At 45.6% G+C, this 27,937-nt stretch overlaps 1 protein-coding gene across 4 annotated transcripts; it reads right to left on the reverse strand.

Annotated features, from left to right (window-relative positions):
- Nucleotides 1–503: 503 nt before the first annotated feature.
- ZNF746 (zinc finger protein 746) lies at nt 504–26,981 on the reverse strand. 4 transcript variants are annotated; one of them, XM_053553523.1, is made up of 7 exons: nt 26,659–26,981; nt 23,249–23,548; nt 23,034–23,160; nt 21,950–22,063; nt 4,564–4,755; nt 3,942–4,067; nt 504–2,864 (listed from the first exon to the last, which is right to left on the reverse strand). In XM_053553523.1, the coding sequence occupies exons 1-7, from the start codon at nt 26,680–26,682 to the stop codon at nt 1,777–1,779; spliced, it is 1,971 nt and encodes a 656-aa protein (XP_053409498.1). In that variant the 5' UTR covers nt 26,683–26,981; the 3' UTR covers nt 504–1,776. The 4 variants fall into 4 exon arrangements, with proteins under 4 accessions (XP_053409498.1, XP_053409501.1, XP_053409500.1 ...); XM_053553526.1 differs by having other exon boundaries at nt 504–2,861; nt 23,034–23,115; nt 26,659–26,923; XM_053553525.1 differs by having other exon boundaries at nt 23,034–23,115; nt 26,659–26,923.
- Between the last annotated feature and the right edge of the window lie 956 nt (nt 26,982–27,937).

Consider the following 27,937-nt stretch of genomic DNA (forward strand, 5'->3'; position numbering starts at 1 on the left):
CTTCTGTTCCTACTTCTCAAGGATGGTCAGCTTTCTGGTCCAAGTTGGCCAAGTGCAAAAGGAAGGAGTTGAGGGAGCTGACCAGACAGGCCCATGAGGAAGTGTTCAGAAGCATCAGCCACAAAGACGCAAGGTCTAATAATGGGAGCCACCAAACCGCTTGGTGCTGGTTAGGTTTTATTTTAACAGGATGTTTTCTGTTCATTTGTTTTTCAAAATATGTTATATTAATATTAGAAGTGTAAACAGGTACAAAATATACAGTACATAGAAACAATTTTCTTAACTAGTCTATTGCCTAATAGAAGTATGCATGAGGGAGCTGAAAGAACAATGGCCACAGCCTCCCCCTCCGCAGGGGAGACAAGGTGCCCGTTTTGGGCGAGAAGACCAGTGGCTACTTCAACAAAACAGGAATGGATATTTGTGTGGTCAGGACAGCCTGTGGTACAATCAAGAAATCCGGGCCCACCTTTAAGACATCAGACACAAGGATGGACAGGTCACTGTCCGTCATATAGCCTCTGAAGCTGTGCTTTCTAGGACGCCCAAGGGCGGCTGAGCCCTGGTACTCAGAAGCAGCTGCTACAAGCAGAAGTTCCTTTGAGGCCTGATGATTTGCCTTTGATTGTTGTGGGACAGATCTTTTAAAAGGGCAGAAATGGAAACCTCCCCCAACAGACGTTCCAGGAGAATGAGCTGTGTCTCACCTAGGCTCTTCCCAACTCTTGGCACATCACTATGTAGCCACGGTAGAAGCTGAGATTTATCCCGTTGCAGTGGTTTACTTCATTTCTCAGAAGAAATCCCTGACCTGGTGCTTCCCAAAGTCACAATAATGACGAGATGACAGATGGAAGCATTTTGAAAATGAGAAAACACTGCACAGAGGGGACAGGAAACAGAGGCCTCTGCTGGGAGCCGCAGCAGCCCCTGGTGGGGGCAGGAAGGCTGGGCTGTGCTCTGAGTTCTGCAGGGAATTAGATGGTGTGTGTGTGTGTGTGTTGGGGTTCCACTCCCTGAACCTCGGGTTCTTCACCCCTCCAGAGCTTTTCCAGAGCCCTCCCTCCCCAGGCCCAGGAGTTACACGGCTATGGCGGAGGTAGGGAAAGGATGGGGCCAGCACGTTGAGGAGGGCCTTTTCTGATGGAGGTGAGTTGGGGAATGTAAGCACTGCTCCTGGACCATCTTCCCAGCTGCTCTGAAGTGGGTGGGCTCCATGGCACACGCGGCCCTCACTGCCCAGGGGCTTAGCATTCCAGGCTGGGATTATCCTGCCTGAACCTCGCAGAGTCTCGACTTTCACCAGACTGTGTGGTCCGCAAGACCCCATCCCCAGGAGTCAGCGGGGCCGGGGGCGCGCCCCAGTGGCCAACCTTCCAACACACTCACGATCAGACTTGGTGAGACACAGCAACGCAAACGCACGCCCTGAAAACCAAAAGTGCGCTACAAAATTTAAACTGACACTACTACTATTTTCCAGCATTTTCCTCAAGAATTAAAAAAAATAATAAAAACAAGAACAGGTTTGCAATTAAATTACTTAAAATTCTACGCTGCTCAGATTTCACAATCAGAGAATTCTATTTCATTTAGAGGTGGAAGCTGCATTGTTTGGTAGTTTCTCTTTTCCCAGTGATCAGTTCAGCAATGTGGAAAGTCGGCTCCCTAGTCTCCATTTCCATCTCTGAGCTCGAAAGGCCACCTAGCTGTCCATGGACCAACGGGGCTTTTTACAGATGAGGCCGGCAGGGGCTCTGGGGCTGGGGGCGCTCACAGGTCCCCGCCATCGGCAGGTCCCAGGGGATTGAGACCACAAGTCCAGTCGGTCACTAGGTCTGTGGAGGCCAAGGGTCCTTTGGGGGCAGGGCTCTTGAACGGGTCCGGAGGTCCGGTGGGCAGCGGCGGCAGCGGCTGGCCACGAGCCGGCGTCTTGGCCCCCGCTGTGTGGTTGCGCTGGTGCTTGCGGAGGTGGTCCTTGCGGATGAAGCTCTTGCCGCACACGGTGCAGGTGAAGGGCCGCACGCCTGTGTGCGTTCGGTAGTGGTCGATGAGCTTGGAGCGTTCGGTGAAGCGCTTCTCACACTCGGTACAGGGGAAAGGCCTCTCGCCCGTGTGCAGCATACGGTGGCGGATGAGGTGCGCCGGGCGCGTGAAGCAGCGGCCACACTCTCCACACCGCAGGGCGCTACTGTCCCGCGCGCTGCCCGCTGTCCCCGCCGCCGCCGCCCCTGTCCCGGAGCCCGCTGCCGCTGCCCCATCGGGCAGCCCGCAGCTACGCTGGTGAGCGCTCAAGCTGACCTGCAGCTGGAAGCTCTTCCCGCAGGTGGCGCAGGTGAAGGGCCGGCCCCCGGGGGGCGCCGCCGGGTGCTTCTTCAGCCCGGGCTTGTGGCCAAAGCCTTTTGTCCGGCCAGGGTATTTACAGGGATCGTTGAAGGGCCTGGCGGCCTGGCTGGGGTCCAGGACAGCCTCGCCATTGTCTGGGGAGGTGTAGGGAAGCCCCTCAGGCCCAGTCCTTGGGTTCAGGCCCACTGGCGGTTTACAACGAAAATTCCAGCCCCACCGGACCCCACCGAAGAGCCATTCCCCAGGAGGGGTCTCCTCCTGGGCCATGGCAGGGCTGAGCTCACCCATGTCTCTCTCAGGCCGGGCAGGCTCCCGCAGCCCCAGCACAGGGTCCTGGCTGGGGAAGGAACTGCCCTGGCTCTCCCAGGCGCCTTCCTGGCCAGGACTAGGGAAAAACCTTGTGGCTTGGCCTGGTCCAAACAAGGTCCCGTGAGTCTCTAGGTCAGTAGAATGCACGGGTGTGGCCACTACCTCTTCTTCCTGGACTTCTGTTTTTATCACAATTTTTACATCTGCTGAGAAAGAAAGACAGAGATCATGCTGCCTGACATCTGCCCAGGGAGCTGCAAGTCTGATAGTACCATCAGGCCGCTGGGCAGCGGCTTAGCCCAACACTCCTGGCCCTAGTGGCTCAGCTTCAGGATGGCTGCTCAGCACAGCACCCCTCTGGGGAAACGAGATGTTCTAGCAACCTTCATTACAGTAAAAGCAACCATGAAATCTCCCCAAGTTCCATTTTTACTTGGGCTGTTAAGGCTCATCATGAATATATCCTAGGAAAGGAAATCTAACCACTGGTGACTTGCTCAAGTGCAAAGCAGGGGTTTGTGTTCAGTGGGATCTGGGAATGCCACAGCTGTGCCAGATACCAGCTGTGGGATGTGGTACCTTGACTTTTTTTTTTTTTTTTTTAATTTCAGGCTAATTTGACTGTACAAAGAGTTAGGTTACAATGTTTGCATTTGCTAGGTATCGTCCCTCTTGTGGTTAAGACCTGCCCCCAGGTGTGCCATATATCCCCACATTGTGCCCATTAAGTGAGAGCACACCAGTCCCCCCTCTCCTCCCCTCTTCTTGGCTTACTTATATCAGGGATCTTACCACAACTTTTGGAGTGCTAAAACATGACAGAAATTACTTAAAGTAACAGGTAACAGGCCTTCAAAACTAAGTAAACAGAAAAATAACATAAATCTGGCAGTTGTTCTGAATGCTAGCCTTCGGACACCCGTCTCTGGTGGTACCAATGTCTAAGACATGGTTCTGGTTCATTCTGGTTTCCTCCATGCCAGAGAGGGCACGGGCTGCCCGAGTGCCAGAGGAGGAATACTCTCCAAGAAATCAGCTTATCAGAAGATACGAGTTAACCCTATATGAAAAGGGAATCATCTGAAACAAGGAAGCCTCAAGGAAGGCTGTTGAAGCCTAAGATTTGGGAAGGAGATAGAGAAGAGAATGGATGGAGAACCATAGGCCATCCTAATGTCTGTTGGCTGGAAGGTCAGGGCAGTTCAATAAAAATGGGCACCTGGGCTGAGGCATCTCCCAGGCAAGCACTGGCCTTTCTCCTCCTCCTCACTGAACCCCCATACCTTCTGTGGAGGCTGCGGTGTTGAGCTTCAGGGTCCCATCTGAGCATGCTGAAGAAGGGTGGTGGGGAGGGAGATCTGCCTGCCAAGAGGTGGGCGGGATGGTGGTTGAAAAGCTGGAATGGACACCTACAAGGAAGGGAGAGAAGACTGAGGGTTAGAGGGAGAAAGTGGGGATGAGAAGCAGAAGAAAACCATGGGAGAGGAGGGCAGGCAAAGCCCTGAGATCCCCACTGAGGACTTTTTAAAGTGACAAGAAGGACTCAGCCTCACTGAACCCAGTGTTCTTCACTCCTTTGCCGAAGCACTAGGAAGCTCAGACCTACCACCTTGTCTCAGGCAGCCTCTCTTGAACAGGAGGCCGCCAGTAACTTCAATGCCCACCAATGGGGACACAAAGAACAGCTGTATGGTTGAAGAAGGGGGCCAATGATACTGAGAAAAGCCTGGGAACAGCATCACTGGCCTCAGAGGGGCCATGAGGTATCCACTGGTATATCCCCTGCCTCAAAGTGGGAAAAATTCTATAGTGACCACAGGGTACCAGGTGCTCTTGGAGCCCTCCCTATTTCTGACCATGGGACAACTTGGTCCTTGTGTCTGCTCCCCTGCCTCAGCCACTTACCAGAGGTTGTGTCTGTAGAGATGTCTCCTGCTCCAGAGTCCAGCTGGCTGAGGCCCCAGGGCTCTTCCCCAATATCTGGCTGCCCAGCTGCCCATGCCTCCACACCCAGAGCCTGTTGCTCCTGGAGCTGGAGCTCATTTTCCTGCTTGATCTGCATTAAGAGGTCAGGGGCAGGGACCGGGGCCCCCGAGCCTAGGAAAGGGAGAGTGTGTGAGCACACAGCATTCTGGCCCACCCCTTGGCCCGGGGTTGGACATACACCCAGCCAAGGATAGGACACAGGGGCCTTCCAAGGGTCCAACAGCAAAGGATCCTGGCAGGAAGAGAAGACAAAAGCAAACAGGGCCTTTGGGTGAAGCATGAGGTCACATGGTGCTAGGAACTTGGGTAGGGTAGGAAAGGGTGAGGTGGGGAGGGCATAAATAATCTCATTCTCAGGGCTGGGCCACTGGTCCACAGGGGAGATTGAGCTGCTCAGTTGAATCACAGATATGCCAGAAAAAATAGAACCCCAAGTCCCCCTAAAACCTTACCCTCCTACATGTATTTAAATGAGCTCAAAAAAAAGATTCTAGATATGAGAATTGAAGAGAAGACACAAGTCCAATGAAGAGTTATAGTGAAAGGCAAGTTGGCTCATAGAATTGTTGGAAGAGAATACAGGCCTTAGGGGCTGGACTTTTCGTGTCCACGGGAGGCTGAGAGTGGGTCCGAGCTGCTTGCACAAAGCCAGGAGGCATAGGGCTCTGTCCTTCCTGTGAGATGGGAACTAGGAAAACTCCATCCACCAAGGGAGCTACCAGGAAGTTGCCTACTTGTCTATGGCTACGCTTGAGGAAGTGACCCATAAAAAACCAGAATCGCTAACATTTGTACTCTTCTTGTATCAATCTGAAATGTAAAAAACAAAACGAAACAGAATTCAAACTATCCACATACAGCAGAGACCCTAAGCCGAGAAATTCACAGAAAAATCAACCGACAGCCATGGCAACTCAAAAGTCTCCAGCACAGGCAAAAGCAATCTGCCCTAGAGGCAAACCCACAGTGCAGTCCACAAGGGGCTCCCTTATAAACTAAAACCAGAAGAAAAACTGAAGCTTGCAAACCAAAAGAGAAGCCAAACAGCCATAAGAGTCATGGCAGATTTCACTCTTAAGACCTAGAGAAAAAAAAGGATAGGCGGAATGATACAGTAACAGAAGTATGTCTAAAGTCATCAAAGAAATAAGGGAAGGAGCAGACTCTCTAAGGTGAGAACATAAAATTACTTTTTACAAGTCACATTTGAAAAATAACTTACTAGACATTCTAAAATAACAAAACTACTTCTGAAAATGAAAAACCCAATGGGTTAATAATAGATTGCACATAGCTGAAGAGAAGATTAGTAACTTAGAAGATGGATTTGGGGAAATAATCCAGATTATAGCACTGAAAAATAAAGAAATGAAAACTATGAAAAAATTAAGGGACGTGGAAGATAGAATGAGAATTTCTAAGACATGCTGATAGAAATCCCAAGAGAATAGAGAAATGAGTAAATGGTGATAGGTAAAGAAATAACAGCTTAGAATTTTCTAAAATTAGAGGCATTATGGGCTCATGCTTTAGGAACACACCAATTCCCAAGTAGGAAATAAAAACAAAAAATTAAACGAACCTAGACAACATTCATGTGAGATGGAATAGCAGAAAGATATTAAAGATACCAAAGAGAAAAGAATGACATTTTTCAGACTCAAAGTAATCAGTATTCTTCAGCAACCAGGATACCAGAAGATAAGGGAACATCTTCAAAACGCTAAAAACAAATATATGTATCTCATTTTATGAGACTAGTGTAATTTTGATTACACAAATAACAGGGAGCTTACCTGAAAAAATTTATAAAATAATCTCATTCATGAACAGATATGCAAAGTTTCTAAATGAAAGAATTGCAAATCAAACCCAGCAATGTATTTGTGAAAAAGAAAAAGAGATAATATATCATGAACAAGTTGGGTTGATCCTGAGAACTCAAGGATAACATTAGAATATATAGTATTATAACTCACAAAGTTAAATACATAGTATTATAACTTGCAAAAATAATATAAGCATCTTAACAGACAGAAAAATAGCTTTCTATTTCTGGCACACAGTTGGCTAGATGTACAGAGAAATTCCTTCTGGTGTGGAACATCTATAAATGCTGAGTGAAGTATAGAAATAAAAAATATTTTAAGCAAGGATGACCAGCAAATAAAGCAAGGAAATCAAAGAGAAGTCAGAGACTGTAAGAAAGCCTAAATCTACAGTGGTTAAGTTGGAGGTGGCCTCCTGATCTCCTGATGCCTGGGTTAAGGTGGACTGTGCGTATTTAGGGTAGACTGTAACAAGCCTGGGATCAGGCAACCTTCTGTCTCCACCACACGCACATAAACCTGGGACCCCAAAGGGCAAAATTTTCAGTGGACTAAACTTACTATAAAAAACAAAAGCCCAAACCACTCCACAGAAGGAGATTGCCTGTTCTGCCCAACAGGGTGGGAGAAGAATCTTCCTTGGGAGTTGACACCCACAAGCCAGGACTCAAGGGTGTCTGGTACTAGGCCTCACAGCACCATCAAGGCCCGAAAACCTCCAGGCCAAGGCTGGAGTGGCCCTGAAGCTGTGCTGACATGAGATGACCAAAAAAGGCAAACACACACACACAAATTCTCAGGAGGAAAGCATTTTAAACCAGCTTTCAAGTATGTATTACCACCTCAATATGAAAACGAGCCATCTCAAACAAACTCAGAAATCATGAACTAGGGAATGGACCAGCAGATTTTGGATACAGGAAATATCAAGTAGAGAACATAATGTTTAATATATTTAGAGAAAGAAAAGTGGGGAGTTAAAAGTGTGAGAAACAAGAGACTATAAAAACTGACCAAATTTTGAAAAAGAATCAAATATAACTTTAGAATATTAAGATAAAATAATTAAAATTTAAAAATTCAATCTATAGGTTAAATAACAGAATGGAAACAACTGCATAAGACATGGTGAACTAACTAGGAGATCAGAAGAAATCATTCCAATCTCAGCAGCATAGAGACTGAGCTGAAAATATAAAGAGGGGCTTAAAATCATAAAGGCTAATATGAGGAAGTTCCAGAATAAAAGACAAATTTTTTTCCAATTGGTGACACATATCAATGATTGAAACAGGATAAACAGAAAGAGATCCACACCTAGACACATTATAGCAAAACTGCAAATCACCAAAGAAAGAGAATTAAAAGCTGGCAGAGAAAGAAGGCAGAACACCCCCAAAGTAATGATTAAACTGACGGCTGGTGTCTCAATAGCAACAATAGATGCTATGAAAAAAGGATGAATTATTATCAAGCACTAAGAGAAAATAACAATCAAACTAGGATTATGCCTTTCCAGTAGAGTTGCTCCTTGGAATCCATGGAGAATGGGTTCTGGGACTCCCTGCAGATGCCAAAGTCCATGATGCTCAAGTCCCTTATATAAGTTGGGGTAGTATTTGCGTATAACTTACACATATTCTCTTGTATACGCTAAATCATCTCTAGATCCCTTATGACACCTAATACAATGTAAATTCTATGTAGACAGTTAATAGACTATGTTGTTTAGAGAATAATTTTTCAAAAAGGTCCCTCCATGTTTACTACAGACACTTTGTTTTTCCCAAACATTTTTAATCTGTAGTTGGTTGAATCCATGAATATGGAACCCATGGATATAAAGGTCTGACTGTGTAAGGATGGGAATAAAGATTTGATGAGAATATTTCAGACTGTATATGAAACCAGCACATTGTACCCCTTGATTGCACTAATGTACACAGCTATGATTTAACAATAAAAAAATAATAAAAATAAATTTAAAAAAAGTATTAAAAAAAGATATCTTCAGACATTTACTAACATATACACACACACAACATGAGAGCTCATTACTATCAGACCCACAAAAAATAACCTCTAATGTGGTAGTCCCCAATATTTTTGGCACCAAGGACTGGTTTCAGGGAAGACAATTTTTCCATGGATGGGGTGGAGGATGGGTGGAGCAAGGGAGGAAGAGCATTACATTCTCGTAAGGAGCACACAACCTAGACCTCTCATATATGCAGTTTCCAGTGGGGCTTGTGCTCCTATGAGCATCTAATGCCACTGCTGATCTTACAGGAGGAGGAGACGTGAGCGATGGGGAGCAGCTGTAAACACAGATGAAGCTTTGCTTGTCCATCGCTCACCTCCTGCTGTGTGGCCTGGCTGCTAACCAGCCATGGACCAGTACTGGACCATGGACCAGAAGTTGGGGACCACAGTTTTAAAGAAAGAAAAAACTTCTGAAGTCTCCTGTAAAAGAACAGAAATAGAATGTGTAACTTTAAAACTAATTAAAAATAACAATAGTTCGAGAAGGGGAAAAAAACCCTACATGAATAATTCCCAAAGGAGGGAGTGGGGAAAAAATACAGAAAAGATAGGACTAAGAATGAAAAGGCACAATTTAAAATGGTAGAAAAGAATCCAAATAAACTGATAACTACCATGATCAGTACAAATGTTCAAGACCAGTGCTATCTAATAGGATAAACAGTGTGAACCACATATCTAATCTTAAGTGTTCTAGTAGCTAAATTAAAAAAATAAGAACAGGTGAGGGGGTGGTCACAGAGGCTCATTCCTATAATCCCAGCACTCTGGGAGTCTGAAGCAGGAGGATCACTTGAGCTCAGGAGTTTGAGATCAGCCTTAGCAACACACTAAGACTTCATCTCTACTAAAAATAGAACAAATTAGCTGGGGCTGGGTGTAGCGGCTCATGCCTTTAACCCTAGCACTCCAAGAGGCCAAGGCCTCAGATTGCTTGAGTTTAGGAGTTTGAGACCAGCCTGAGCAAGAGCAAGACCCAGTCTCCACTGAAAATGGAAAAAATAAGCTAGGCGTTGTGACAGGTGCCTGCAGTCCCAACTACATGATAAGCTACATGATCACTTGAGCCCAAGATTTTGAGGATGCTGTGAGCTATGATGATACCACAGCACTCAACTGCAGGGTGACAGAGTGAGACTCTGTCTCAAAAAAAAAAAAAAAAAAAAAATTAGCTGGGTATTGTGGTGGGTGCCTGCAAGTCCTGGCTACTTGGGAGGCTGAGGCAGGAGGACTGCTTGAATACAAGTTTCAGTTTGCTGTGAGCTAGGCTGATGTCATAGCATGCTAGCCTGGGCAACAGAATAAGACCCTGTCTCAGGGGCTGGGCTCATGCCTCTAATCCTAGTATTCTGGAAGGCTGAAGCAGGTGGATTGCCTCAGCTCAGGAGACCAGCCTGAACAAGAGTGAGACCTGGTCTCTAAAAATAGCTGGATGTTGTGGCAGGCGCCTGTAGTCCCAGCTACCTGGGAGGCTGAGGCAAGAGAATCACTTGAGCCCAAGAGTTTGAGGTTGCTGTGAGAAATGATGCCACAGCACTCCAGTGGGAGCGACCAAGTGAGACTCTGTCTCAAAAACAAAACAAAACCAGAAACAAAACAGAAGAACAGGTGAAATAAATTTTAATGGTATATTCTATTTATCCCAATTTATCCGAAATGTTATTTCAACATATAATCAATATAAAGTAGGATGATTTATATTACTTTTTATTCAAGCATCTTTCACACGTTCATCTTTTTTTTATGTATATGTTTGAAATGTGGTATGTATTTTCTCCTTACAGCACATTTCAAGTGCTCAGTAACTATATGTGGCCAGTGGCTACTGTTCAGGAAATTTAAAAGGAAAGGATTTTCAGACTAAAAACAAAAAACCCAGCCATATGCTATTTACAAAGGACACACATAAAACAGAAGGATGCAGAAAGCAATGTAAAAGAATTAAAGATACACTAAGTATGAATTAACAACTTTAAAAAATGATGTATATACCATAGCAGATAAAATAAGCTTTAAAATTCACAATATTGGCTCAGCACCAGCCACATACACCAGATCTGGCGGGTTCGAATCCAGTCCGGGCCTGCCAAACAACAAAGAGAACTAGAACCAAAAAATAGCCAGGTGTCATGGCTGGTATTTGTAGTCTCAGCTACTCAGGAGGCTGAGGCAAGGGAATAACTTAAGCCCAAGAGTTTGGAGTTGCTGTGAGCTGTGACACCACAACACTCTACTCAGGGTGACATAGTGAGACTTTGTCTCAAAAAAAAAAAAAAAAAGCACAATATTATAGAAATAAAAAAGGATTATTCTACGCTAATAAATTGATCAGGAAGATGACATAATTCTAAATTTTAAAATTCATAATATAGTTTCAAAATAATAAAGCAAAACTGACAAAATTCCAGGGAGAAATGGATAAATTCACTTTCACAGTGGGAGATTTTGACATCTTTGACTCTCTGTAATATATAAATCTAGCCAACCAAAAGCTATAGAAAATTGGAACAACACTAGTAACAATCCTGACCAAATGTAAATAAGCAGAATCCAAATATAAGGAGGATATGTGCTTCTCAAGCTGAACAGATCAGGAAAAACGAACACTTTCATAAAACAAATTTCAGCAAATTTTAAAAGATCAGTATTTTACATGGTGCATTTTCTAGATGTAACACAATTAAGTTAGAAATCAGTAACCCCACATACATACTAAAAATTTTAAATATAGATATTTTTTTCTAAACAATCCAAGGGTCTAAAAGGCAAAATCACAATGAAAATCAGAAGATATCTGGAACTCAATGTTAATGACAATCTGATCTACCCATATGTGTGGGCTACAGCAACAGTGGTACTCAGAAGAAATTTTGTGGCCTTGTATGTTTATATTAACAAATAAAAAAATAGGTCAAAAATTAACAGGGTAAGCAGCCAATGAAAGATGTTAGACAACAAATAACATCAACAACAAAACCTTTTAAAAAGTAGAAGAAATAATAAATGAGTGTAAATTGATAAAAGAGAAAACAAAGAATTCAACAAGGCAAAAGTTGGTTCTTTGACCAGACTATTAAGCTAATTCATCTCTAGCAAAATTAAAAGAACAGGAGACAGTTCACTAAGCAATGTGAGGAATGAAAAAGGAAAACACAATGATAGATGCAGCAAAAATGAAAAAGAGAAAGAAGATATCATGAAATGCTATTCTAAGCAATTTGAAAACTCTAGGGAAACCGACAAATTCCTAAAAAAATTTCAATTTGCCAAGACTAAGAAGGAATAGAAAACCTAAATAATTCTATAACTAAAAAAAATCAGTAGTCAAAAAACTCTCCCACAAAGAAATCTTGAGCCCAGGGGGCCCCACTAATGTTTTATATGAAACATTCAAGGAATAGCTAATTCCAACATTACACAAACTCTCTGAGCAAATAAATACAGAGGAAATACATCACAGCTCACAGCAACCTTCAACTCTTGGGCTTAGGCAATTCTCTTGCCTCAGCCTCCCGAGTAGCTAGGACTACAGGTGCCCACCACAATGCCCAGCTATTTTTTTGCAGTTTGGCTGGGGCCGGGTTTGAACCCACCACTCTTGGTATATGGGGCCAGCACCCTACTCACTGAGCCACAGGTGCCGCCCCACAGTTCACATCTTTAATACCAAAACCAGACAAAGACAGTCTCAGAAAACTGCAGATTTGTCACACTCATGACAAAGACTCAAAAATCCTAAGCAAAATAATTAGGAAACAAAATCTATAATGTACATAAAGGATCTTGCAAGTTTGGTTCAACATTAGGAAATAACAACTTGTGACCTACCTTAACAGGTTAAGAAGAAAAACCACATAATCATCTCAATAGACACCAAAAGAAAAATTGTATTAAATTCAACAGTCATTACTATTAGAAGCACCTAGCCGAACAGAAACATAGGAAACCTCTTTACCAATTATGCTACATACATATTTATTTGTATTTAGCAAATACATATAACACTCAAGGTGAAAAGTTAAAAAAAATTCTCTTTAAAATTATGAACCAATAGGATACCTATTAATCACTGCTTCTATTTGAGAATTTTCCTGGGAGTTCTCAGCCAGTACAATAAAACAAGAGAAAAACAAACTATAAAGATTTGAAAGAAAAAACAAACAAAAAAAATTCTATTACTCATAGATGGTATGATCAACTAACTTTGCAGGAGAATCATAAGACAATTATTAGAAAAGTTAACAGTATTAGTGAGAATTTTAGCAAGATTGCCCAATAGAAATATCAATAAGTGAAAAATAGCTTTATTCTTATGTACTATTAAGATTTTTGAGGGAGTCTATCAACTACCCTTTTATCTTCTCTGTCACAGATCTTACCAGAGAAATAAAAAAGCAAGATGGGTAAGGCTAAGCTATTTTTATTACTGATAATTTAGGATGTAGTTTTTATCTGTGGGCAAAGAGGGACTCCTCAGTACTAACTCTAGAATCAGGAAGTTATCGAGCAGACCAGGGTAGAAAGAGCCTGAATCTAGCACAGACCACATGCAGGCTGGAGGCAGCCAGCTGCCCAAGACTGCACTGGGCCTACTATTGTTCCCAAACTCTCCAGTGAGGCATGTCACCTCCCTGCACCTCCCTTGCACACCCTCTCTTCCCAAGGTAGAGTGGAAGAAGAGCCTTTGGAGAGATGTTCCCTGCCGTCACCCACCCCCAGACATATCAGCAGCAAACAGAAAATCCAAGTTAGAAAAAGATACCACCAAAAAAAAAAAAAAAAAAAAAAAAGAAAAAGATACCACCAACAATCGTGATTTAAAAAAAATACAAGGGGGCGGTGCCTTTGGCTCAGTGGGTAGGGAGCCGTCCCCATATACCGAGGGTGGCAGGTTCAAACCCAGCCCCAGCCAAACTACAACAACAACAACAAAATAGCTGGGCATTGTGGCAGGCTCCTGTAGTCCCAGCTACTTGGGAGGCTGAGGTAAGAGAATTGCCTAAGTCCAGGAATTGGAGGTTGCTGTGAGCTGTATGACACCACGGCACTCTATGGAGGGTGAAAAAGTGAGACTTTGTCTCTACTAAAAAAAAAAAAAAAAAAGTACAAGGAACCCAGGATCATATCTAACAAAAAAATGTCCAAGATGTTTTTAGAAGAAAATTACAAAACTTCACTGAGATATTATTGACAAGCCACTTGGAGGGACTTAGGATGTTCACAGATAAACATGACTCAATATAATAAGCAGGACCCTTCTCTGCAGGACATGTGAACTGAATGCAATTCCAACCATGACCCCAGGTGGATTTTTTGTGGGACTTGATAAGGTGATTTTAAAGTTTAGTAAAATAGCAAAGGGAAAGAAAAGCCAGAGTTCCAGTGAAAAGAACCTGGGTGTCTACCTCACATAACCACAAAACTCCAGTCTCAATGGATTAAGAACTTGAATGTGAAAGACAAAATTTACAAACTTTTTTTTTTTTTGAGACAGAGTCTCAAGCTGTTGCTGGGGGTAGAGTGCCATGGCGACATCATAGCTCACAGCAACCTCCAACTCTTGGGCTCAGGCGATCTTCTTACCTCAGTTTTTTTTTTTTTTTGCACTTTTAGTAGAGATGGGATCTTGCTCTGGTTCAGGATGGTCTCGAACCTCTGAACTCAAGCAATCCACCTGCCTTGGCCTCCCAGAGTGCTAGGATTACAAGTGTAAACCACTGTGTCCAGCCAAAATTTACAAACCATTAGTAGGAAATACGTGATGGTGTATGACAACCTGGAAGGGGGTAAAAATCTCTTAATTGTTTAAGATACAAAAAGGACAAACCATAAAGGAAAAGACTAGTAAATCCAAGTATATTATAATGAAAAATATCTGTTCTCTAAAATATTCCATGAAGAGGAGACAGCAATGCATATAACTGACAAAAAGCTTAAGATTCATCATACTGGATTAGAGTCCATTGCAACAAAAAAGATTAATATTCAGAATATGTAAAGAATGGCTCACAAATCAATGAGTACAGAAAAAACAACTTAAAAGAAAATGTGGCAAAAGATATAACCAGGCATTTCACAGAAGAGGAAAGACATATGGCCCATAAATACAATCTCATTAATGGGAAAATTCAAGTTTTAAACCACAAATTTTAAACCATTTCACTCTACCACATAGGCAGAAATGAAAATGGCACTTTTAAGGCAGTTGATAAGGGGGTGTGATAGGAGACCCGACCCCCAGGGGCTTCTCAGACTGGGATCCCCACCTGACGTGACCGACTATGCCTCTTTCCTGAGACCCAGCACTTCCACTCCCAAGTCCACACCTAGACTTTTACGCACACGTAAGAATTTCCACAATAGCAGTGTTCCTAGAAGGAAGATAAATTAGAAACAACACAAATATCCCCCAATAGAAGAAATACATTGTGTCACAGTTATAAAATAGAAAACTATGCAGTGGTCACAGTCATAAAAATGAATGAAACACAGGTACACTACAGCAATGGGAGTGAGTCTCAAAAGCAATGTCACATGAGAACAGCAGGTTAAAGAAAAATATGTGGTAAGATTTCATTCAGAAAAAGTTCAAAAACAGCTAAAATTAAACATTATTTAGAAATAAATGCATAGGGTACAAAAATGTAAAGAAATGTAAGGTAATGATTACCTCTGTTTCTGAATTTTCTGTTTATCTGTGAGAGGAAGGAAAGGGGATGGTGATTGAGGAAGGACAGGGGTCCTGGCAGGTTCAGGCTGTGATCCGTCTCTTATTCTGGATATTAGAAAATGGGTGTTTACTATCATTCTCTAAACTTTGCATGAATTTTATCCTAAATGCATTTTGTTTATTATTATATATAATATACAGTAACAATGTTTTAAAAGAAATAAAACATAATATTTAGAAAGTAAAACAAACAAACAAACAAAAACAGCATTTGATTCAAGCTAGCATTTGTTCACAATAAAGGCTTTGGGCTAGCCAGAATAGAAGGAAACTTCTTTAAATGAAGAGTATTAAAGAAGCCTTTGACAAAAAAAATCATATTTAAGGATGAAATTCTATCTTATCCATAGATAAGGATGCCGACTATCATTGCTCCTATCCAGCACTGTCCTAGCCAACCTGCTACACAAGAAAAATAAAGCTATGAAATTTTTAAAAGAGGAGATGACTTTTGTATTATTTGTGGAGGATATAATTGTATGGATAAAACACCCAAAAGAATCTAAAGAGACAAATCATTACACTTAATAAGAGTAAAATTTTTCTTTTACTAAACAAAAGCCAATAGCATACCTGTACACCTGCAATGACTATTTAAAACATGTAATTAGAAAAAAAACATTTACAATAAAAATACCTATGAGGAGAAAATTGTAAAACCTTATTCATATATATACACAAAAGCCTTCAATAAATGAGTGTTCCTGTAGATAGAAAGGCTCAATGTTGTAATGAGGGCAATTCTCCAGAAATTAGAAAGTAATGCAATTCCAATCAAACTTCTAACAAAATTTCCTTGAGAACCTGACATAAAGACTCTGAAATTCATGTGGAAGAGCAAAAGTCCAAGAATAGTCAAGAGAATTTCTGAAGAACAAGCAGAGGATTTATAACAAGGCTTATTTTGAAGCTGTAAGAGTACAATGGAAAACACAGAGACCAAGAAACAGAATGAAGAGCCCAAGGCGACCTCCTGCACTTATGGACACCTGGGTCATGAAAGGCTCCCATTACAAACCAGTGAGGAAAAGACAAACCATTCAGCAAACTTTGTTGAAAATCAGACATCCTTGTGGGGGAAACATTAAACCTTCCCTTGTAACCTATGCTAATATCAATTCTAGATCGATTAAAGGCAAATTTGAGAAGCAAAACTTTTAAGAGTTTTATAAGAAAATATAGAATAGCTTTCTGACCTTGAGTGAGACAGGTAAGGATATCTTACTACAGAAAAAGTACAGACCATAAAGGAAAAGGCTGATACAACGTTTGACTTTGCCAACAACAAAGACAAAAGTTAAAGAAGCTGCCACTGACTGGGTGAAGATGTTTGTAATGCAAATAGACAAGAGATTAGTATCTAGAATATATACAAAGAAGTTCCAAATCAATAAGAAACTGAAAACCAACTTAGCAGAAAAACAGAGAAAGACAATTCACAGGAGGATAAGAAACCAAATAAATATATGAAAAGGATGTTCCACTTCACTACCAGTTGGGGAAACACAAATCTAAACAAGATGCCACTTCACCTCCTTCAGGCTACAAACGCTTAATTATGAAAACGGGGCAAAGATGTAAGAAAACAGGAACTGGGCGGCACCTGTGGCTCAGTGAGTGGGGCGCCGGCCCCATATGCCGAGGGTGGCGGGTTCAAACCCAGCCCCGGCCAAACTGCAACAAAAAATAGCTGGGCGTTGTGGCGGGCGCCTGTAGTCCCAGCTGCTCGGGAGGCTGAGGCAAGAGAATCGCTTAAGCCCAGGAGTTAGAGGTTGCTGCGAGCTGTGTGACGCCACGGCACTCTACCCAAGGGTAGTACAGTGAGACTCTGTCTCTACAAAAAAAAAAAAAAAAAAGAAAACAGGAACTTCACACCTTCTGGTGGGAGCATCAGCTGGTGTAGCCAGGGGGAGAGCAATATGGAAATTTTGCCAGAGGTGAAGACAAACCTATGATACAGTGAGGCCACCTCTGGGTCTCTTCCCTGGAAAAATATCCCCCCTGGGCACTAAAGACATGTTTAAGAATGTTCACTGCAGTACCACGCATGACAGTAAAAATCCAGACACAGCATAAGCGCAAATCAGTGGAGGAATGGGAAATAAACTGTAGTTGCTTAAGTATCTGTTAAAATGAATGTTATCAATGTGGATAAATCTGAAATACAGAATAATGAGTTATAACTATAATGACACCTATGTAATTTTTCAAAACATAAAAAAATATTGTTTACTGCTATGCATGTACACTGCAGACATTTTAAAATGTGAAGAGAAAGGATAAACATACAATTCAGGGCAAGCAGTTACCTGGGAGGGATGGCACTGGGAGATCTAAAAAGAGATTTAAATGGTATCAGAAATATACCATTTCTTGGCTGGGCATGGTGGCTCACGTCTGTAATCCTAGCACTCTGGGAGGCCAAGGCAGGAGGTTCAGCTGAACCCAGGATCAACTGATCCACCTGAGCAAGAATGAGACCCTATCTCTAAAAATAGAAAAAACTAGCTGGGCATGGCATTGCATGCCTGTATTCCCAGTTACATAAGAGGCCGAGGCAGGAGGATCACTTTGCCCAGGAGTTTGAGGTTGCAGTGAGGTATGATGAAAGCACTGTGCTCTATCCAGAGTAATAGAGCGAGTCCTTGTCTCAAAAAAAAAAAAAAAAAAAAAAAAAATATATATATATATATATGTATACACACTGTCTCACACATATACACTGCACACATGAGTTTTAAATTGTGAAGCATGACATACACTTAAATATTTGTTAACTGAATTCCTACTCTGTGCCAGCCAATGTTCTAGGTACATGGAATGATCATATGAACAAAACAGATACAAAATTTTGTCCTTTTGAAATTTATATTCTAGTGGGGAGGGGCCCGTGAATCTACAGCATGGAAATGGATCTAAAAGATGCTGCTGCCTGACAGGAAGAGTCTGGTAATCCTGGAAGGGAAGGGCTGCCACAATAAATTGGGTGATAGGGGAAGTGCTGATTAGGCAAAAGCCCTGGCTGGGACTTATCTGAAAAACACTGGAGCGGGGCATTGCAAAGGCCCTAAGACAGGGCTGAGGGAACAGCACGGAAGAGTTAGCTGAAGCAGAGAGAAGTTAGCGGAGGTGAGCCAACCGTGTGGGTCAGGTGGAAAGCTGGGAGTTGGGTCAAGCAGACTGGGGAGTCAGGGCAGGAGCAGAGGTACTTGTGATAGACTGAGCAAACATAGCTGAACTCTGGACAAACCTGAGGGAGGGCCAGTAGGTTTTCTGATGAGGTAGATCTGAGGAGGACTCAGAGGACTCAAGGGGTGGGGACTACATCTGGAAGGACAGAAGGATGCTGAAAGAGTATGGGGGAACAGGGGAAGATGAAGAGCAGGCTTTGAGTGTGTTCAGATGTCTGTGGACAAGCCAATAGAGACCAGCTGACGGTGTGGGATAGGGGTAGAGGCCCAGGCTAGAGATGCATTTTCCTAGGTGGGATGTACAGCTGTAACACCCTATGAGATGGTGAGAGTTGGGCACATGGGAAGGAGAGAGGGCGCTGTGCTGAGGGCACCCTAACGCTGAGTCCCCCAAGACCAACAGGAACCAACAAGAAAAGAGGGGTGGAGTGGAGGAGGGCCAGAAGATGGGACTCAGCTGGGCATGGTGCCTCACACCTGTAATCCAGCACTTTGGGAGGCTGAAACAGAAGGATCACTTGAGGGCAGGTGTTCAAGACCAGTCTGAGGAATATATTGAGAACCCTGTTTCCGCAAAAAAAAAAAAAAAAAAAAAAAATTAAAAATATTAGCTGGGTATGGTGGTCTATTCCTATAGTCCCAGCTACTCGGGAGACTGAGGAAGGATTCCTTGAGCCCAGGACTTTGAGGTTGCTGTGAGCTATGATCATGCCATTGCACTCTAGTCTGGGCAACAGGGTGCAACCCTGTCTCTTAAAAAAAAAAAAAAAAAAAAAAAAATATATATATATATATATATATATATATATCTGAAAGTGACACTAGGAGGAGAGAATGTTACAAACAGGCCAAGAAAGAAAATACACCTTTTAGCACTATGGGGGTCACTAGTGACTGAGATGAGAAGGGTTTTAGTGGGAGGGGATTAACAGAGAGTGGGAAGGGGGGTTGGGAAACAGAAACAGAGACAGTGTCCCATGGAGTCGGCCAGAGGAGAGCAGAGGAGTGGGAAGGTGGCTGGAGGGTATGGGCTCGCGGCAGGACTGTCTGGGTTGCCCGGAAGACGCCAGAAGACAGTATAGGTGGGATCTAGCACGGGTGGAGGGGCTTCTGACTGGAGGACTGATAGTTCAGCAGCCACAGGACCCAGTGCAGAGCAGTGGGCACAGGAGAAGGCCAGTGGGCTGTGAGGGCCGTGAGCATGGTGTGCTTCTTTATAATTAAAAAAGTTTTTTTAAAGTACAAAAACCACTCTCAGTTTGTGGGCCATGCAGAAACTGATGGGCTGGGTTTGGCCCTTGGGACAGAGTTTGCCTAATGCTGGGCTAGGGAGGTGGCTGAGGAGTTTCAGTGACCACAGGGCAGAGCGTACTGAAGCCACTGATCATGAATGTCAGGACGCAGTGTGGCTCATGAGGTTTTCTCCTGCCACACACAGCTGCATGGGTGCAGCCACAGAACAGGCAGGCAGATTTCACCAGGAGGGATGGCAGGAGTTGGGGAGTGGAGTGCTAGAGGTGAAGAGGTGGATAACTCGTTATGCAGTCATGGGAATGGCCATGGGGGCAGGTGGAGGGGGCATAGGACTGTGTGTGTGGATGTTGCCATCACCAAGAGTGAGGGCAGGAAGAATGGGGGGAGGTCCTCAGAGGTCTGCAGAGGGCAGCTGAAAGAGGGCTGAGACCCACAGGCAGGGTTCCTGGAGAGGAGGGAGACTGACATGGTGGCAATACCAAGGAAAAAGGACACAGTTCCCACATGTCTGGTGGCTTATAGGACATGGGGAAGAGGAAGACAGCATGCAGGGAGTTCAATGAAGGGCTCCCTCTGAGCAGGAAGGGGCAGGAACACTCAGGAGGGTCTGGCTGGGTGCTGGGTCCCGCCAAGTTCAGGGGAAGGATTAGTAGGAGGTGAAGAGAAAGGGAACTGGGGTCTGACAAGGTCATGGGCCAAGCCAAATGGGGGTGAGGGACAAGCTGTGAGTTGGTTGCTTGGACGAGAGGACAAGGACAAAAGTCACATGGGATTCCTGCTGACAAGCTCAAGGTGGATATGGGTGAGTGAGTGCTGGGGGTGGTGGTGGGGTCTCGCTGACAGCCAGCGCATTTCTGAGTGTGAAGGTGTGGAAGCCAGGGAAGCTTTCACACACACATTACAAACAATAAAACCTACTCAGCATGGACCTCCACCACGGGTAAGAAGCTAGAAGCTGAGAACAGTGTCTGTTCTCAGTATCTTTCTATCCTCTGCTTCCAGCCCTATCCTTAGCACCCAAAAGATTCTCAAAATACATTTGCTGAACTAAGTGCATTAGTGCATGCTGGCGATGTGGTCAACTCCACACATGCTTCTGCCCTTGGTGACGTGAGAGATCTGAGATCAAACAGCAAACATGGAAGACACATTTAATTCTGAGTAAGCAGGGTCAAAAGAAAAAAAGGGAAACCCAAGGCTGGTGACATAGTCGGGGGGGCGGGGCGGGTCTTCTGCAGAAATCAGAACAGGGACAAGCCTGGCAGAGACAGTCTTCCTGGTCAAATGACCCAGCAAGGTCCTCACTTCAGGAATTTCCAAAGGTACGGGACTGGCCCCAGGAAAATCTGAGACACTGACATCTGGTAAGTAAATTTGTGCTTCTAATCCTATTGAGCCCCATGGCTAACTGATGGGTTTACATTCTGCAGCTACTAATGGAGTTAACTGAAATTTGGTTCTTGGATGAAGGCAAGCTGATTCTTTGCATATCTATGAATTAATTTTGCTTTCAATGCACAGTTGACCCTTGAACAACATGAGTTTGAACTGTGCCTGTCTACTTATATGTGGATTTTCTTCTGCCTCTGCCACCCTCAGATGGAAGACCAATCCTCCTGTCCTTCCTCCTCCTCAGCCTATTCAATGTGAAGACAAGAATGGAGACTTTTATGATGATTCACCTATACTTAATGAATAGCAAATATATTTTCTCTTCCTTATGATTTACTTAATAACATTTTCTTTTCTCTAGCTTACTTTATTGTAAGAATATATGCACGATACATAATGCATAGAATATACAAAGTAAATGTTAATAGACTGTTTATATTATTGGTAAGGCTTCCAGTCAATAGCAGGCTATTAGTAGTTAAGTTTTGGGGGAGTCAAGTTATATATAAACTTCTGCCTGCATGGGGGACTGGTGCTCCAATCCCTATCCTGTTGAAGAGTCAATAATTGTCCTACCTGCCCTCTTAGTGTCTACCTCTCTCTTTCCCTAATTCTGTGCCACTGGCTCTCTTTCCTAAAAGACTAGGTTGGCTCTCTCCTTCCCTGATGGAGAATGTCAGTTTCTAGAATATTAGCTGAATAGGTTAGACAGGTTATTACTCAAGTATAAAAAATTTAGATTTAAAACATGTTAAGGTTGATGTTTCTCCTTGGCTGTTTCTGGAAAGATCACACTCTCCCTGGCCCTTATTTTCTGTTTCCAGCTGATTACCTGCCATTTCCCAGGACTTCTCCTAGCCTCTCACCTGGACTTGGGTCCACAGGAACATCTGGGATCTTGGGGCCAGTGCGACGCCAGCTGCATGGCTCCTTGCCTTGTTCAATCTGGGAGAGGACCTCGGGCTTAGAGATGGCATAGTCTGAGGAAAGACAGAAAGGTAGGCTTTTGCCATGTCCAGTCAGAGTGGGAACAGTCAGCCTGGAAAACCAAGAGTGGTCTAGGAACTAGATTTCTCAATTGATACAGAACAATGGCTCTCAACCAGTCAACTTTGCTCTACATGAGACATTTGTCAAACTTTAGAGACAATTTTGATTGTTGTGACTAGGGGTAGGGGTACTGCCAGGGATGCTGCTGAGCATCCTACAACACACAGGACAGCCTCTATGACAAAGAGTCATCTGGTCCAAAAGGTCAATGGTGCTAGGGTTAAGAAACTGGGATAGAGGTCCACAGCATGAAGCAACTCAGTTCCCAACTAGAACCTAACTGGAGTGTTCACCTGCTCCGGTCCTCATTAAACATGCCTTATTACCCTCAGCTCTGGGGTCACAGAAACCATTGGGAAGAGGAAACCAGCCCAGGAAGAAACAAAGTCCAGACCCCTCCTGGGAAGTACAAATGAGAAGAGAGAGCAGCAGTAGCCCTAGAGTCTGGGGGAAGCAAAGCTTTAGGGCATGAAGAAAATGTTTGCTGCAAGAAGCACAGTCTGCCTGCGTTCTCTCCTGACCCCAAGGCATGTCAATGTGAAGGCCATACATCTTTGCAAGAGAAGGCTGAAAGAAAGTCTTTCTCAAATGTAGGGTTGATCATTTACTGGGTATGGGAGTAGTAGGAGCCTTCTCCACTCCAAGCCTGAGCAAGAACAGAAAGGCCCATATTCAAGCCTGGTTAGGAGAGGGGTACTCCATGACCCTCAAAGCCCAGGGAGGAGGGAGCTTCAGACTTCATCCCCCAGGACCTGTCTTTAGCAGGAGGAAAAGATAACTCCTTGCAAGGTCAACATTTCTAGTGATTTATAAATCGCTCAGACAAAAACAACCCTAATAGAAAGAGGTTTGAGGGCTTACAAATTCCCATTTAACAGAGAAACAAGTGCCAGGTCTTACCCAGGGAGACCAGCGTCTCGTAGTTGCCCCTCATCACATGCTTGTAGAGCTCCTTCTGCCAATCCTCCAGCTTGCCCCACTCCTGCTCGGAGAAATACACGGCCACGTCATCAAAGGTCACGGGCACCTAGAACCACAAGGGTCGCACGTGCTCACCCACATGCTCACAGGCCCAGCCTCTTGGGTTCCCCCAGCCCTGGGTGTCCAAGGGCTACCTTGGGGGCCTCTCCCTTGTTGCCTGGGGGCAGCCGCAGGATCCAGAAGTTCCTGTTGCGCAGCAGGTTCTCCACGTTCTCCAGCCGCCTCTGCAGCAGCCCATACTCCTGCAGCAGGGTCCCCAGCACGGCCCACTTGCCCTCCAGCTGGTTGCCAAATTCCACAGCCGTCTTCTCACAGTCGGCTAGCTTCTTTTCAGCCATCCCAGTTCGACCTTCTAGGGAAAGCAAGCGGGCAGCCTGCGATTCAATCTTCCTTTCCATGGCCTGAATTGTAGCTGCCATTGTCCACGGTGAAATCTTTCAGAATAAGAGAAACTCACATCATTCGTTCCACCCAATGTGTTCCTTGAGCCTATCTCCCCTAGGCATAGGGGAGCTGGGCTGGTAGTGGGGAGCCCTGTATGTGGACAGTGGGGTTATCCTGTTACCACAGGCCAGATCTCAACATGGCAACCACCTCCTCAGGGTATCTTAGGCCTGGCCTCTCCTCCAGGCCTCTGAAGTGTGCTGTGCAGATGACCATCATGGCTGCCCACCTTGTATAGTAACTGCCTGATGTGTGCCCCACACTGTGGGCTCCTGAAGTGGTATTGCACGTTTTCACAGCACAGTGCTTGACACATATCAGGCTCTCAGTGCAATGTGGCTACATAACAGTGACTGAGCATTGCTGGGGCATTTTAGTGGAGAAATGGTAAACTGCAGATTTACTAGAGCCCAGTCTGCACCTCCCAACACGATTACACAGGAACTGTCTACTGGTGATGACCCAGCAAAAAAAAAAAAAAACAGCTGGTTCACTGAAACAGCACAAACAAGAGTATTGCTCAATTTCTTTCTTTCTTTTTTTTTTTTTTTAATAAAGCATCTCATGTCCCCTTTTAATAGGCATAAAAATCTAAAGGCCAATTCCCCTTCACTCTGGACAATCTGACTTTATCCCTTCCCCAACCACCCCTCCCCCACAAGCTAAACCCACTATCACTGCAAATCCCTACTAGACAAGAGTTAGATTTTTTGACACAGCCAAAGCCCTCTAAGATTCTGACTTCTTCTCTCCCAATTTCCACCCCTCCCAAGGTAAAAATGATATTCCCAGACATTTTTGTAGCTGCACCAGGATCAGTGACACACCCTTTTTATCTCTGTCAAACACTGGGAGAGTAAAAGTTGTCTTGGGCCACACAGTAAATACACAAACACTAACTGATTAGCAAGCAAAAGGTCCGTGCACACCTTTTGTGACATCAACACCACAGATAAGCATAAAAAGTCCTCAGAAAATCAGCATGTGCTGCATGGCTGCAAGTTGGACACCCCTGCCCTATAGTCTGCTGAGGAAGACAGCCACATGCCATAAAGTAACACTTTTATACATGCAGCAATGAGCTTAAGTGGTGCTTCCTTGTCACTGGGAACATTCCCACAGTGTCTTGAGTCACCAGCAGTTGGGGACAATGACGAAAGGGCATGTTTTACTTTGGGTGGGGAGCTGGGCTATTTAACCCACCCCATCTACGGGGACTTACGGGGCACAGAAGCGGTCCTGGGATTGGTGCCTTCTCATCACTGACTAAGGATCAATAGCTCCTTAAACATTCTGGAAAATCATTCTCAAAGTAAAGCTTCCTAACTATTTGTAAAGCAAGAAGTGACTACTAGGATCAAGTAGGGACTCATGCAGAGAAAGTCACTGAAAACTAGAATATGGAGGGATACCTCAAAACATGGGAGACAAAAAGAGAGTTTGAGTAGAGGCAGAACAAAAAAAAACTGCAGGATGCTACTTAAGAGGTTCTTTGCTTATTTGGAGGGAAGCTGGACCTGAAGAAGGAAGGACTTTCATGAGTCTCAAAGGATGGAAGTTCTGGATGGGCAGAGACCTGTTTCAAGGAGAAACTCTAGACTGTAGGGCAGGGGTGTGAGCCTTACTCTGGAGCAGTGGATGGTCTGGGCTTGCTCCCGTGACTGGCTCTGGGCTCTGTGAGGCCACTGTTGGGTCTCTCACCTCTACACTCTCTCAGAGCAATCCCTACCACATGGTCCAGACTCCAAGAGCTTACTCTAGAAGGGTCCTTTCACATCAACACCCAGCTCCCCAGCCACTGAAATCCTACCAAGTGCAGGATTACGATCTTTCTGTTGCATATAAAGGGTATCTGTACATGCTCTCACTTTATTAAGAAAACATTACTCTTTAATATTTGAACAAGAGGTCACCCTTTTACTACCATTTTGATGTGACCAAAAAGCCCTGCTAAGGCCTTCACACTGGTTGAAGGTGGTGGCTGTGTTCTGCTCAGTCAGGTCCAGCTCCTTAATATCTGGTGGCTGGGTAATACACGGGGCTATCCCCTAAACTCTGCTTGAGAGGAGCTGATGGTAAGAAGAGCCATTTCCTAAGGGCTGCCCATCCACCAAACTCCTTCCAACTCTCTCTGTAGCTCCTACCAAAGCCATCCTTCCCAGGCCTTGGACTCTTCTCTGTTCCTGAACACGCTCCACACTGTTCTCCCTCTGTGCCTTTGCCCAAAGTGCTCTGCCCTCCCTGATAGGCACTGCGGGCCTAGCTCCCGGCTGAAATCCTAGCCTACCTTAAGAGCTGGGCTCCAATCACAGAAGCACAGAGCCTCAGGCCAGGACGGGTGGGCAGGGGTCCCCTGCCCTGCGGCCAGGCCAGCGTTGGCTGCTTTCTGTTTTACATGATTACCCATGTACCTGCTGTCTGCCAGGTCCTTGAACACACAGAGTAACAGTCTTTTCACATTTTCCAGCTGTGCGATCCTGGGCAAGTTAACTTCTCTAGGCCCCGGGATTTTCTTTAATGTGGCAGATAATAATAGTATCTACTCCACAGGTTCGTTGTGACGACAAAATAATGTCTAAACGGGCTTGGTGCAGTGCCTGGCTCGACACGCGGCAGCAGCTCCCTCCGCGCCACCCAAGCGAGCTGGGCACGTAGTGGGCGCTCAGTGTATGCGGAATTGAAGCCGGACATCTCCCAGGTGCCACCAGGCCGCTGGGGGGAGCTGGGGGGAGGGCACGCACGGGTGGAGCGCTAGGCAGAGAAAGGAGCCGCGGTGGGGGGGGTGGGGGCCGGAGATTCAGGGGACCGCGGCTGGGGCGGGGGCAGGAAGCCCCGCAGGGCTGCAGGAACTTGGCGTGGGGCGGCCCCCGGCGCGGGGATAACCGTCCCGCCGATGCTTGGGCTCGGCCCGGGGCAAGGGGCCCGGCCGGCGGGCGCCGTAGGCCCAAGCGGACCCCGCGCTCCGCTTGCCGGCGCCCCAGGCCCAGTGGGTCAGGCCCGGCCCCCGGAGCCCCTCCCCAGGGCCTGCGGCGCCGTGTGCGGGGCCCTGCCGCCCGTGGCCCCGAGGCCGCGCATCCGTGCGCGTCCGTGCCGCCCTTACCGGAGCCGCGGCCGCCTCAGCCATGGCCCTGAGCTGTCCGGCCCGGCCCGGCCCGGAGGAAGTCGCCGCCGCCGCCGCGCGCGGCCCCACGCAGGCCTGGCCGCTCGGTCCTCTCCGCAGGCGGCCCCGGCCCGGCCCTGCCTTCCCCGCCGCGCTCCTGGGTGGCCGGTCTGCCGCCGCTCCGCCCGCAGTCGCGCCGCCGCCGTCAGCGCCTGGCCGGTCCACACTGCATCCTGGGAGCCGGCGCCGCGGCCCGGCAGACGAAGGCCCGTGAGGCTTCCTGGAGGCAGCGCGGCAGCACAGCCCCACCTGCAGCCCGAGAGGCGAACGGCAGGCGCGGCGCCCGCCCGCCCGCCAGCCCGCGGCCCCACCCCGCCCCGCCCCGCCCCGCCCCGCCGGCCCGGCCAGGCCCGCGGCAGCCCGACGGCCCGACCCGCCACCGGCCCGCGGGCCGGGCGCCCGCGCACTCCCTGACCTGGCCCCGCGGGCCGGCCCAAGAGACTCGGCTGCCAAAAGTCATGTACTGCTTGGGGGGCCCGCCTGGCCGGTCCGGGTTTGGGAGCAGATGCCTCGCTGGGCAGTGTGCTGCCCGGGTGACCATGGCCACCGACGCCCGCGAGGCCCAGCGCTCCTGGCACCGTCACTTCTCCGGCGTTAGGTCCTGGGTCCAAGATTTGGGCTATTTTGGGGGGATGGGGGGCAGTTGTAACGTCTTTGGTTTGAAATGGATACCGACTTTCAACAATAGGAATACAGTTGGGTAAATTCCAGTAGGCAGCCACTTAGCATCTTCTATGATGTGTTGTTTATCTACAGTAAATATTTTCATGGGATGAACAACAGAACACAATGCCATCATTTACATCTTATACCAAGAAATACAATGCCATCATGAACATCTTCTTGGTATGGAAAGATGTTCATGATATTTTAAGAGAGGTAACCTGTCCAGGATGATCCCACTTTTATTTTAAAATGTACATATATATTCTCCTAAAGAATGTGCACATGTATGTAAAGAGGATAACACTATATATAGTGTATATGTAATGTTTAGACAAGTTTGGAAGCACATCAATCAACATAGTCTAAATAGTTTTCTTTAATAGTGAGACCACAGGCCATTGTCATGCATTTTCTGATATTTTTTCAGTTCTGTTTTTATTTTGCAGTAACAAGAACAGCATCCTTAAACAAGGAGAGAAAAATAAAAATTTTAAACTCCCCTGGAGGGGAACCAAAACAGGCAGATGGAAGGGGCCTGTAATGCAGCCTCCAT

Source organism: Nycticebus coucang, chromosome 11 (assembly GCF_027406575.1).
Source record: "Nycticebus coucang isolate mNycCou1 chromosome 11, mNycCou1.pri, whole genome shotgun sequence".
Taxonomy (NCBI): Eukaryota; Metazoa; Chordata; class Mammalia; order Primates; family Lorisidae; genus Nycticebus; species Nycticebus coucang.

What these genes read in the sequence shown, in the direction of transcription:
- ZNF746 (XM_053553523.1), bottom strand. Translation starts at nt 26,682, where the DNA reads ATGGCTGAGGCGGCCGCGGCTCCG. An exon ending in CTGAGGCGGCCGCGGCTCCG is followed by an intron (nt 23,549 to 26,658) that starts GTAAGGGCGGCA and finishes TTATTCTGAAAG; the next exon opens with ATTTCACCGTGGACAATGGC. An exon ending in ACAAGGGAGAGGCCCCCAAG is followed by an intron (nt 23,161 to 23,248) that starts GTAGCCCTTGGA and finishes TTGTGGTTCTAG; the next exon opens with GTGCCCGTGACCTTTGATGA.